The 13,169-nt window shown below is 45.6% G+C and overlaps 2 protein-coding genes and 1 long non-coding RNA gene across 8 annotated transcripts in view; 1 reads left to right on the top strand and 2 right to left on the bottom strand.

Annotated features, from left to right (window-relative positions):
- LOC113889913 overlaps positions 1 to 10,530 on the top strand; it is a 37,288-nt gene extending 26,758 nt beyond the window's left edge. The window contains exon 3 of the long non-coding RNA XR_003510375.1: positions 9,329 to 10,530. This is a non-coding gene — a long non-coding RNA (uncharacterized LOC113889913). The remainder of the gene's footprint in view (positions 1 to 9,328) is intronic.
- Positions 1 to 13,169, bottom strand: part of AGBL4 (ATP/GTP binding protein like 4) — a 1,469,133-nt gene that overhangs the window by 247,007 nt on the left and 1,208,957 nt on the right. The gene's annotated exons all lie outside the window — the stretch shown is intronic.
- Positions 1 to 13,169, bottom strand: part of BEND5 (BEN domain containing 5) — a 49,950-nt gene that overhangs the window by 31,273 nt on the left and 5,508 nt on the right. Inside the window, exons 1-3 of one of the 4 annotated variants that reach the window (XM_027537321.1) lie at positions 10,537 to 11,340; positions 2,815 to 2,948; positions 321 to 705 (exon numbers count right to left, since the gene is read on the bottom strand). In XM_027537321.1, coding sequence (XP_027393122.1) covers positions 321 to 705; positions 2,815 to 2,919 — 490 coding nt within the window. In that variant the 5' untranslated portion in view covers positions 2,920 to 2,948; positions 10,537 to 11,340. Of the gene's footprint in view, positions 1 to 320; positions 788 to 2,814; positions 2,949 to 10,536; positions 11,341 to 13,169 lie in introns of those variants that run through there. The other 3 variants (XM_027537320.1, XM_027537322.1, XM_027537323.1) reach the window with 3 other exon arrangements.

Raw genomic sequence — 13,169 nt, 5'->3', positions numbered from 1 at the left:
ATCTTAAAGCCCCCTTGGAGCTGAATGAATGCATACATGGGTGGTGGCAAATACGTTTCCAGCTCTTGCTCTCTGAGGCCCCTCTCCAACTGCTGCCCACTGTGTTCTAGATAGCTAAGGCTGCTGCGTTCCAAAGCTCCTGTCAGATTCACTCTGAGCGGGGAGGGCCTCTCTCTTGGGGGACCTGCTGAGCCTTGTCCCTGCCCTTCCTTCGCCTCAGGGTCTGCCTCTCCCCAGCGCCCTCTGGGGAGAGGAATCGGCACGCCATGCCCCGCTCCGTGGTGGGTGGCAGGTGGTTGGTGTGGAGGGGGGGCACTCACCACTGCCCAGCCTCAGGAGCAGCACGTCCTGCAGCCTGCGGTTGAGGTCACGGAGCTCCTTCATCTCGGCCACGAGCGCCCCGTACTCCTTGAGCTTCTTGGCCTGCTGCACCAGCTGCCTCCGAGTCCGCTCCAGCTCCTGCTGGAGGTGGCGCATCTCCTCCTGCTGCTGCTGGTAGTTGCGCAGCAGCTCCTCGTACAGAGCCCGGGGCACGCCGGCGTCTTCCAGACTGTCCATGTCCCCCGCGCCCGCTGAGGCCTCCACGAACACCTCCTCCGGGCACGTGCCGGGGCCCAGGCTCAGGCCGTTCTGCTTCTCCAGCCGGGCCACCACTGCCTCGATGCTCTTGTGCGCCACTTCGCTCGGCTTCCGCCCCTCAGGTCTCTGTGTAGGACAACGAGAGTCAGTTCAGGCAAGGGCAGCTGGGGCTGTCTTGGACTGCGGCTCAATATGTCCCCAGACAATCCTAGAATCACAGAACCATAGAACATCAGTGCTTGCAGAAACTCTGTGCACACACTTAAGACAAAGCTCTTTATTTTACACATGGGGAAACAGAGGTCGAGTGGGGAAGTGTCTTGCCCAAAGTCACATGGTCAGTGAGCAACAGAGGCAGGACTCTGGCTTCCCAGGCCACCGCTTTCCCATCCCCATCACTCTGCCTCTTGGATGTATCTCATACCATGACTGCCCTCCCCAACTCCCCAGTCCCCCACCCCACCCACAGGGCTCGGGCAGTGATCTGCTCACAGTGGGTATTCAAGGAGTATTTGTGGAGAATCCATGAGAAATCAGGCCAAGCCTAGGCATCCCAGGGGGGTCACTAGTCAAATCTCTACACCAACAAAACATAAAGGCCTCTTCTCCCCACCTCAACCCCCATCCCAAGAAAGGGCATTCCACCAAATAAAGTTTTCCTGAAAAATGCTCCAGTGGGGAAGGATGCTAAGGACTCTAATCTGGAGCAGGAATTGTGTCTTATTTTCTGTTTCTCCACTGCCTACTCAGAACTGGCACCTGGCAGGGGCTTGATAAATGTTTACTTAACTGAAAAGTTCAAAGAATACTAATATTGGAAGGTTCTTTCTGTTTAACTCCGTCATTTTACAGGTGAGGAAATCGAGGCTCAGAGAAGAGAAGGACTATACTCAGGGTCACATGCTGAGCTACAGAATCGGACCTGGGACTTAAAGCCCAACTTAGAGCACAAGACTCCTTCCCCCACCCCTGCCAGTCTCTCCTTGAACTCTGGCCAAGCTAAAGCTCAGCATGAAGTGGATAGAGAGAGGACAGTTTAGTGAGAGGAGAACTAACCAGGACTACCCAGGGGCTGGGGCTTAAGCTGCCTGAGGAAATTCCAGCTCAAGTGGACAAAGCTTCCAAGATGGGGAGTGGAAGCTATGGGACCAATTGAATTCTTCACCCAGGGCAGGAGGGCTAGGGACTCTCCTGACTGGGGGCACTTGTGGGAAGTGCAGACAACCAAAGACACAAGATTCCAGACAACTTAACTATGTCAGGTTGAGCCTGCCTTAACCTCTCAATAAGCTCCTGAAAGTTCTGGAAAAAAACAAAAAAGAACCATGACTCTGGGATTAGGTTACATGACAAAATCCTATCCTGTCATCTTATCAACTGGGATAAAGTGCTACTAGTCTAAGTGAATCTATTCATTAAAACTGTACTGATCACTTTAGATACCCAACTTCAGTACTACACTAGGACACCCCAAGGGGAGTGACCATGTCTGTCTGATCTCTGTGACCCCAGGAACCAGCACAGGGCCGGGGCCACAGTGGGGGTGCAATGAATGCATGAACTCAACTCAGCTGAATCTTCTGCACTACGCTTCAGGAATGTCCTTAACCTGAGTCCAAAATCAGACTGTGGTCAAAGCTGAAAGTGTCCCTCTTCTGCCTCCCTTCCGCTGGGGCACCCATTGTGCAGAATAAACATCTGGCTTATTGGACAAGCTATTTAGCAGGCTTCCAAGTAAAGGCTGGAGGAGACCCACTAGGGCTCACACCAAAGGAAATGCAACTCATGCAGAAGTTTTTCTTCTAACCCAGGATCACATTAACCCTTTTGTGTGAGCTTGGCACACCCGCCTCTGCTCATGAGTCTACTCCTGGCTGTAAGGGGGCAACCTGACAGTGGCTGGCCCTGACCTGCTGCCCAAGAACATCCACCTCAGGTTCCTGGAGCCCAGCAGTGACCTCTCTGGAGCTGGAGGCCGGAGGAAATGCCCCTTCCAGGCCCTCAGGGGTGATGACACTGCACAGATGGTCCAAACAGGACCGTGCTCCCTGGAAAGTCAGCCGGCACAGCCAACTCCTATCAGCTGGCCCAAGTCTCTCACCACGTGAACAGATCATGGCCTGTGACACCAGGGGACATTTACATGGGCAGAGGAGGCCAGACTGGAATTCTTCAGCTATCAGAGATCTGAAAAATGCTCCCCCATACTTTCAAAAAGAGGAAAGAGTTTGTTACCTTGATGTGTCTAAGCTGTAAATCTTCTTCCCCATAATCTTTAACCTCCCCATCTTCTTCTACGAGATTGAGAGAAAGTTTGGGGATTTTTATTTTCTTCTGCATCACACTGTTTTCAAGGTCAGATTTGTCTTCTAAAATGCATATCAAAAAAATAAGGTTCATTATGGGTCAAAATGCTCAAAATGCCCACAACCTCAAATGCTAGAGAATGACTGAGGCCAGACCAGTTAAAGAGGAAAAGCCAACCACTCCAAGACATGTTCCCTCCTTCGTGCAGGGCTCTTGAGAGCAACAGTGCAGATCAAGCTTGAGGATCAAAGTGAAAGTGAAGTCACTCAGTTGTGTCCGACTCTTTGTGACCCCATGGACTGTAGCCCACCAGGCTCCTCTGTCCATGGGATTTTCCAGGCAAGAATACTGGAGTGGGTTGCTATTCCCTTCTCCAGAGGATCTTCCCGACCCAGGGATCGAACCCAGGTCTCCCGCACTACAGGCAGATGCTTTGCCATCTGAGCCACCAGGAAGTCCTGAGGATCAAGGGTATATGCTAAAAGCATTACCATGCAAAGCATTGAAATAGAACCCAATGAATGTGCTGAGGGGTTTTCCTAAGTTTATCTTAAAGGGTGGCCTTTTATGGAGTTCTAGAATCTTGGAACTGGAATGGCCCTTAGATTGATATGTTTTTAACTTTACTAGCACACAAATTCCTCAACAATCGAGATCTTTTTAAGCCAAAGGACTTCCCAGGAAAACTTGTTGGGTTTCAGCCAGCTCAGGTACTAAAGAGCATGAAGGGATGATGGCTCTTATGAAGATAAAGCCTGGACTGGAGCTGAGGTGGAGCCTCCCCACAGCCCAGACACAGGACAGACTAGTCGAGTTAATATGGTTACAGGAAGAGGAACAAGTAACATTCACTGCCTTTTTACTGATATCAAATCAGGAGACAACAGAGTTTGAGGGGCCTCAGTGACCACGTGGTCCAACTCTCCCATTTTACATGTGAGGATGGAAAGAGTGTGATGAGTGAAAGGAAGAGCCAGGAAGTGGAAAACAGGCTTCTGGCATCTCACCCAGTGCTTACGTGTGACAACACCACACACTGACGAGCACTACAAACTACAAAGGGGCTACACAAAGGGATGCTACTTCTCTCTTTCTTACTCTTTAAACTCAACTTCAGATAATCTGAAAGAGAATTCTCAGAGTTCACAAGCTATTAACTATTTCAGAATGTAGTCAAATGCCAAATCTTCCTAAATGGCCTTAGGAATGGAGCCCCAGCTGTTCAAGAGTAGGATTCCAGTATCAGAGAGGCCTCAGTGTGAAACTCAGCTCTTCTGTGATAATGTGAGGAGTGGGGACTGAGGCCCTAGTCGCGTGATCTCAAGTGTGTCCTCTGGGGGTGACAGCAACACCTCACACCCACAGAGCACAACTCAAACACCAGGCACGCAATGAGCAGGATGTGAAAACTGGCATGGTCAACATGCTCAGAATTGTCTTACTTCCCTAAGCAAAGGTGGATAAAGATACTACAATTAAAAGAAAAATGAAAGAATGACTTCAGAAAGGTACAGAGTGGAAGGGAAATGCCGAGGAAAAGAAGACGGTCTTTGTTAACAGTCTCCTGATCAGAGATGAAAATGGCCTTTCCCACTAGTGAAATCCTTGGGTTCTAGTTCTTGTTCTCTTTGTACCTACATTTTATAGATGGGTTAGGAATGAAAGCAATGGCACCCCACTCCAGTACTCTTGCCTGGAAAATCCCATGGACGGAGGAGCCTGGTAGGCTGCAGTCCATGGGATCGCTAGAGTCGGACATGACTGAGCGACTTCACTTTCACTTTTCACTTTCCTGCACTGGAGAAGGAAATGGCAACCCACTCCAGTGTTCTTGCCTGGAGAATCCCAGGGACGGGGGAGCCTGGTGGGCTGCCGTCTATGGGGTCGCACAGAGTCGGACACGACTGAAGCGACTTAGCAGTAGCAGTAGGAATGAACAGCAGCAGGGACTGTGGTCTTTCTGAAAGAACAGCAGCTACCCTCCTATTAAACCATTGTTCTTTCTTTCTAAATTAAAAAGCTGTTAAAAGTAAAACTCAGTGAAAGTGCTTCAAATGAAGTTATCCTGAAATGGGATGGGTGGGTGTTTTTGCAAGTGAAGAAACAAAGAAACTGAGAGAGATGCAGGGGATGAGAGGGTGGTATCAGGACTTCTGAATGTGTTGAGGCAAAGCTCCTGGGTTAGTCTTCAGTTTGACAAGTTCAAGGGCAAAAATTTGAGATATAGCCACCAACCTAGAAATGACAAGCTATGCTCAGCCTCCCTGAGCTGAAACTCTGAAGCTCAGAATCATGTTGGTATGGAGAGAAGCAATCCTTCAGACTCACAAAACTGGGCAATATTTGAACTGAGAGCAGTCCTCAGATCATTTCACTCAACCCTTTCAAGATGGAGATGAGGTTCCAAATGGTAAATCCATGCATCTGTCCACTAAACCAGCAGGCCCAGGGATGCAGGAGGAGTAGGACAGGCAGGGTTCCCATTCTGGACAGTTCATGCTTACACGAGGTCACGGAAATGAGGATCAGAACTTGAACAGCGTGAGAACTCAGACCAGGTAGCCAGAGTTCAGCACTTTCCCTCCTATACCTCAGATTAATGTTTACTCAGAAGTACACTTGCAGGACCTAGCTGGGGCCTTGGGCCACTGGGAATGAACATTGTTAGGGACACTAGACAAAAACCCACAAAAAAGAAAAACTCTCTGATACGACTGAGAGAAGACCTCAAATACTGAGTTTGAATAAGGGGACAGTAGCTGCTACAGGACCTTGGGGGCAAGGGAGATCAATCACTTTGGCCAGGACAAACCATGGCAGGCTTTGGAGAAGAAGTACCCTTTGAGCTAGACTCCTTACTTACAAGGTGGTCTTGGGTAACTTACTTTACTTCTCTGATCCTGTTTCCTCATCTGTGACCTGAAGTAAATAATTCCTACTCACACTGCCAGGATGCCCTGAAGATGATCAATTCTGTGTGTTAAGAACCTGAGTGAAGTGAATGGCACTTGGACCATCAGCAGTCATAAAAGGACAGTCATTTAGGGATGGCAAGAAGAGGGAAAAGGATAGAAATTAAAAAAAAAAAAAAGTAAAGACTGCAAAAGCATTTAGACTGGAATGGTTACAAAAGATGGTTCAGTTATAGGCAGGAAGAGAGGTAAGAAAGGAAGTTATGGCGGCTGAGCGTGGAGAATAAACGGCCTGGAATGCCAAGGTAAGAAGAACTAAGGTTCAGCCTGCAGGTGCAGGAAAGTCAGACAACCTGGATTCCAAGTGCAGATCTGCTAGGCTGTAGGTGTGAGAAGTCAGGCAAGTTGCTGTGTCAGTGAGTATTACCGATCTCTTTCTGTAGAAATGGAGATAGAATATTGGCTTCAGGTGGGATCAAATTAGCTGAGTACATGTGCCTTGAAGGCATCAGAGCCCTGTCCTTAGAGCACATGACAAAGTTCTGCAGAGCCTGCTGATGGCCCAAGGCTGCTGCAGGCTTGCGCCAAGAGGTGGAGACCTGCCCAGCCACCTGGCTTGAGAAAGGTGACACTTGGCAGAGCTCTACTCCCCATATGATGACAGAAGTCCTGCTCCCATCTCTATGCACAAAGCTCCATGCTCTTCCATCTAACTGGAATGCCCTCTCCTTTCCTGTCTGAAAAACTCCATTCAACCTCCACTCAGCTCCTTTTTCCTTCTTCAAGGTCCTATTACACCTTGCACATACCTTCTCTGTAGCCTGTTTTCTTACTGTGTTGCAATCATCTTCTTTGAGGTCTACCTTTCCCACTGGAGTGTAAATAACTACACCGCAGGTCCCATATTCTAAGCCTGGTCATACAATATAGGGACTCATCAAAAAATATTTAATGAAAGAATAACAGAAAGAAGCTATTCCAGTAAGCATATGAAAAGATGCTCAAAATCCTCAGTCATTAAGGAAACACAAATCAAAAAGAATACAATCAGATATACTTCATACTCACTAGGATGGCTACAGTTAAAAAAAAAAAAAGAAAAAAGAAAAGAACAGAGGATAAGCATAACAAGTGTTGAGAAAATATGGACAAATTAGAACCCTAATACATTCCTGATAGGAATGTAAAATGGGGCAGCCACTGTGGAAAACAGAATGGCAGTTTCTCACGAGGTTAAAAAGAATAACTGTAGGATCCAGCAAGTCCACTCTTAGGTATATACTCAAGAGAAATGAAAACATGTCCACCAAAAACTCGAGCACAAATGTTCATAGCAACATTATTCATAATAGTCAAAGGGGGGAAACAATCCATTGTCCATCAACTGATGAATGGGAAAAAAATGTGATATATTCATGCAATGGGGTATTACTCAACTGTAAGAAGAATGTATTGATACTTGCTATAACATGAATGAATCTTGAAAACATTACGCTAAGTGAAAGAGGCCAGACACAATGGCCACATAATGTATGATCCCATTTATATGAAATGTCCAGAATAGGTATATTCATAGAGATGGAAAGTAGATTAATGTTTTCCAGGAATGGAGGGGGAAGCGGCAATGAGAAGTGACCACTTAACGGGTAACAGGGATTTCTTTTTGAGTGATGAGAATGTTCCAGAATTAGATAGTGAAGATAATCGCAGAACACTAAACTGTACACATTTTAAAATGGTTAAAATGATGAATTCTATGTTATGTCAGTTATACTTCAATTAAAAGATAGGCTACCACTTTTAGAATGTGTATTACCTACCAGATACCACTATAAGGTTCTTTTCACATACTACTATACTTCCCAACAACCCAGCAATTAAGTACTAGCTGCAGTTTTCCCATGAGAGAAGAGCTGAGACTCAGAGAGGGCCTAAAGCCAAGCAGACAGGAAGGTACAGAGCCAGGGTTGGTCTAGATCTCTTTGCCTCCCAAGCCCACACTCTTTTCTTTCTAAACACATGCCTGAAATACAGTAGAGCCATATTCATAAATGCTGAATGAATGAATGACGACTCTGGATAAAAACATCTAAATCCCTCAGCCTGAAGTTCAAAGCAGAAGACCACTTTAACAGTTGCTCTCCTGACAAGAACCCTGTGGCCTCAGAAAATCCCCAGACAGAAGTAACCATTACCAAGCACAACAGAATGAGGCTGGCCAGACCCCAGGGCTTGAATGGGTCTTTGAAAAGGTAGGATGATCAGTACAGGAAGGTCTGAGTGACAGGAGTGAGTTCCAGAAGGGAGCAGAAGCAGACAGTTTCCCCAGTCACCTGTTCCCTGACCTGGTCCTGACTGCTCCAATGTTTGGCCATGGGGATCCTGAGGCAGCTCTGAGAGCTACCTACCTTCTGGCTCCATGCTAATGCTCATCAGTCTTCTCCCTGAGCTGTGCTCCCTGGATGAGGGCTTCCTGGATGTGCTCCCTGGATGAGGGCTCAAGAAGATCTAAGGCCTCCACTTGTCCTATTCTGGGGTCAGTGGACATTCATTGACCCTTGTTCTGGGTTGAGCACTCTGCTAACTGGTCTGTGTCTTTCAGATCCTTACAACCCAGGATGTACCAGAATCTCAACCAGAATACAAGGCTTGACTTTCAGAGAGATGCTGGCTCATGTGGGGCAAACCTCACATCTCCAGGTCTCCGTAATCCTTACCCTGAGCTAAAGATGATGCCTCCCATCCATTCTAGTCCACAGATTATAGAACACTCAGTGTAACTGTAATAAGTGGACGAACTGGTTGGGAGAGGGAGGCCCCGGACTGAATAAAAGCAGCCTAGTCTTGCGAATTAGGTGGTCCTAGTTTGGAACTCTGGTTCTGCTACCTGCTGACTGTGGGAATTCGGGCAAGCTACTTCACCTGTCTGAGCCTCACTTTCATTATTTCTAAGGTTGGGATGATAAACTGTTTTCCAAAATGTGATGCTTATAAAACACCAAGCACTGTGCCTTTCTTGTCCAAAGTATTCAATGAATAGCAGCGATGAGGCTGTTCTGTGGGTTATGTGCTTGGCTTTTATCCTTTGGCACAGAGAACCACTGCAGGCATCCAACACAGATTGAGACACGATGAAGGAGATGTTTTGGGAAGATTAATGTGGCAGTGGTGAGCAAGATGGATGAGGTGTGAGGAGGAGACTGAACACAGGGTGATGAGAAGCTATAACTCTTGACTGGTCACATTAATGAATGTGAACGATAGTGTGGATCATCTAAGACAGCAGGTGGCTTCATGTGGCATTTTAACATGGCTTTGGAGTCTGTGTCTGGCTTTGCATTCCAGGAAACCACGGAAGAAATTAGCAATGGACTCGAAGGGATGAAGAAAACTCTCTATAGTCAACCCACTTTGGCAACTACTTCAAACTTAAGACCCAAGAGTCAGTTTTAGTGTAAATAGAAATATACACGTAGCCTCTGAAGAGACAATCTTCTTTGACTCTGACTTCCTGATTGTTTCGTTTCCAGGGCAAGAAAACCACCAAGGATTTGGGCATCAACTATCTCATCCTCCTTTCCAGCTTTTGTGATGTTAGCTAACCACATTCATCTATTCAACAAATATTGAGTAAGCATCTACTATACACCAGGCCCCATGCCAAATTCTTTACTAACATCAATATATTTAATCCCCATGATGATTCTTTTAAAGCAGAAACTGAGGCTCAAAGTGAGGCAGTTTGCCTAAGACATAAACTACTAAATATCAGAGCTAGAATTTCCAGTCACGTCTGCATGACACTTGGGCCATTTCTATTACCTAATTATCCTATAGGAACAGGAGAAAAGTTACCAAGTTGTAATTTTCTCAACTGAACTAAAAGGCACATATAAAATGACAAGTTTATCAATATAATCTCCCAAGTGCCAGCCTTTTTCCTAAGCCCATGCCTACATCCAGGAAAATGCTGTGATAAATTCCCAAACTCAACTTAGTACAAGTGTGACTCAATACCAACCTCCTGAACTCCAAGCTTATCAAGACCACCAAGCCCTAAATGATCCTCCAAAAGAGCCCCTATTCAAAGCCACAAAATGTGGTAGAAGCTGATTTTCAAAAATACAGAGAACTTGGTGTCTGTCATTCATCTAAGAGGGAGAAACATCCCATTAAACTTACACTATTGAAAAAAAATGGAGGCATGGTAATAAGCAGATAGTGTTTTAGAGAACAGGCTGGTAGACAGGAAATCCCATGCAAGTCTGTCTTCAAAAGGGAAGAGACCCCTGGAGAATTAGAAGTACAATTACAATGGGAAAGGCACTGTCTTGATTTCCATTTTACATAAAACCATGCTGGATAATTAAAAGAATCAAACGTCAGAGTTTAATATGGTGTGGGCTTGTTGGTTATGATGAAATTCTGAAAGGTTAAACAGAAACCATTTCACATAGGCTTTGTTTTGTTTCAAAAAATATCTATATGCCAGTTTAAAGTTCTTCAAATGTATAAAAACCCTGCAAAGTCTATATTTGCTTTATAAACAGACATGCCACAGAAAAAGCATGTATATCTCTCATTCTCTGGCCTCTGTTTCTATATCATCTGAGGCAGACAAAATTACCAAGTTTTTAGGACTGTATCTAATCAAGACAAGAAGAAGATGAGTACCCTGCTGTGGTGAAGCAGAAAGAAATCAAGAGACAAGGGTTTGAGGTATGGCTTTGTAACTCACTCTCCGGGTGACCGGTCAATTCCTTTCAACTCTCTCTTCTGTAAAACAATAGGGACTGGACTAGAAAACCTCAAGATTTCCTTCCAGCTGTGTGATCACTGGACAGCCACAGGGAATTCCACTTCTCTTTCTCTTCTGTGCAGTGTTGGATAAGAGCAGATGATCCCATCCCTCCAGGTGGGCTTGTCTGAAGAAGTGTCCTGATGAGTCGATCCAAAAAGGGAGAGAAGAACTGACCACCAGGTTTTTGGTAGGTCTCCAGGCTCTCACTATCACAGCCTCCCAGGCCTGGGTACAGGGTTAGGGCACCGACAAAACTAGGAACCTTCAACCTGCTGACTCATCTGTCTAGCTACCCTCATGTGCTTTACCAGGCTGTGCCAGGGTAATAAGTGGCCCCACCATAGGGTCACAGGCAGGAAAATCATGGGGTGAGATGGGAAGCCTTTCATGCTAAAGTCAAGCCCTAGGAGGATTTACAACACACACAAGTTAAATTTTAACCCTGTCTGCTCCTTGGTCCTCTAAATCGTTTCTTTCTACCATAAATGGTGGTACCCACACTAAGCAAGCCGTTCTCTCCACAGTGCTTAGCCATCACAGTCCTTATCAATTACCTACATTTAATGAGTACCTACTATGTGCCAGATAACTCCCATGTTACCTTGCTAATAACACAATAATATAGTGGGTAAGTAGCTCATGACTATCTCTGTGTTTGGGCACCTGAAACTCAGAGAAGTGAAGTAATCTCCCTAAGGTCACACAGCTTGGAAGCAGAGTCACAATTGGAACCCAGACTGCCTGATTTCAAAGCCTCTCTTCTTTCAGCTCTCTAATACTTCCTACTTGATACTTAAGGAAGTGACCTGGGAGAGGAGCTCATCTAACCAATTCTCCTATCATAGGGCAGGAGTTCATTCTGGAATGTCCACCTCCCTCGACAGGGAGCTCATTACATGTTGGAAGCAGTGTTTATCTGCTCTTATCATAAGTCTTCCCACCAACTCCAATAAATTCCAGTCTCTGGACCTAGGTTTGCTTCTGGGACTCCAAAGAACAGATATGATCCTTCCTCTACTGGGGCAAAACTCAGACATCCAAAACTACCAAAATATCACCCCAAGTGGATTCTGTCTTCTCCTGCTTATATATTATTTAGCTGTCCTATCCTACGTCTCACCAGTGAGCTCAGAGGAAAAAGTGGTTGCTATGTAGTTATAAGAAACAAAAATAGACTTAGATCTAGGATACAAAGACTTCACTCCTCATCTGATTTCTAGAACATCCATCTCTCCTGTTTATCTTTTGATTTTTAGTCCATCTCTGGCTGCTTCTTCCCAGTCATCTTTTGGGGTTCTTCTTCTTTAGCTGTGCCCCCTAAATGCTGGCATTCTAAAGAGTTCTGCACCATTTGCTTCCTCTGACCCCTCTCTCCCTCTGTGACCCCACCATGCCCATGACTAATGATTTCTACATTGGGATCTTCAGCCCCACTTCAGAGCACTCTCCTAAACCTTGGACCACATGCCTAATCCCTCTCCTAGATTATCTGCCCAGATGTCCCACAGGCCTCAAGATTCATCTTGTTTCAAACTAGACTCATCATCTCCTCTTCTAACCAACTCCTCTTCTAGTGGGATCAGAGCCCAGATCACCACATCATCAGCACACACGTCACCACAACCAGGCAGTTCCCAGATCCCATGGCGTCTCCTTCCTTAGTCCATCTCAGATCCATCACAACCACTGCCACCTCAGCGTGGGTATCATACTCTCTGACTGCCCTGATCACAGTTCTCCATAAGCTTCATGTATATGGGAAGACCTTAGCCCACTGCCTGGCACCTACAGCAGCCACTAAATGTTTGAGTAGCTTTCTTCTCCTGGGGTAAAACAAGAAGCCCTGTCTCACAAGGATGTAGACAAGAGTATGTATATGGTAATTCCCAGCACTGAACCTGGAGTCTGGTGAGTACTAAATAAATACTTAGTGAATTGGTCTTTGAAGGCAAGAAACAAAGTCTGTTCCTCCTCCTGTGTTTCCCTCCAGTGTAAGACTGACCACCTAGTGTAACTCAAGAGCTGGGGAGCTAACACGAACCAGAGAAAAGTTCTTCAGGGCATGGATGCTTTTCTGGTAAGCATTTTAAAACGAAGAGAACACACATCTTCTCTCTCAAGGGAGCTTATAAGACAAAGCAGGTAGGCACAGTGGAAAGAGAATAAATCTTGGGAGCCAAAGATCTAAATTTGAACTCTACTTTTCTGGTGTGTTTTTAAAAATAAAAACCAGTGTGCTCTTGAATAACAAAAACAACCAAAAAGAAACACTCAAAAGAGCAAGACCTCAGCTTGCATGGGGCAATTTTTTCCTTTCATCCAGTGAACCAGAATTCTGAAGTACTCTGTAGCACTTACTATTTAGTTGCAACAAATATGTGGTTCTTAAACAAATCACATCAGAAGGAACTTTCAATGGTTAACATTTCAGTAGAATCAGCAACAGATGACAATAGGCAAGTTCCAATCTTTGCTCCAATGTACATCAGCAGAACACGTCAAAACTTAAAAGTTTTCACTTGCTTTAAAAAAAAAAAAAAAATCCTGTTGTTGGCAGTCTCCCACTGATG

This window comes from Bos indicus x Bos taurus, chromosome 3 (genome assembly GCF_003369695.1).
Source record: "Bos indicus x Bos taurus breed Angus x Brahman F1 hybrid chromosome 3, Bos_hybrid_MaternalHap_v2.0, whole genome shotgun sequence".
Lineage (NCBI taxonomy): Eukaryota > Metazoa > Chordata > Mammalia > Artiodactyla > Bovidae > Bos > Bos indicus x Bos taurus.
The sequence above is the reverse complement of the archived record's forward strand: the minus strand, read 5'-3'. Positions and strand labels throughout refer to the sequence as shown.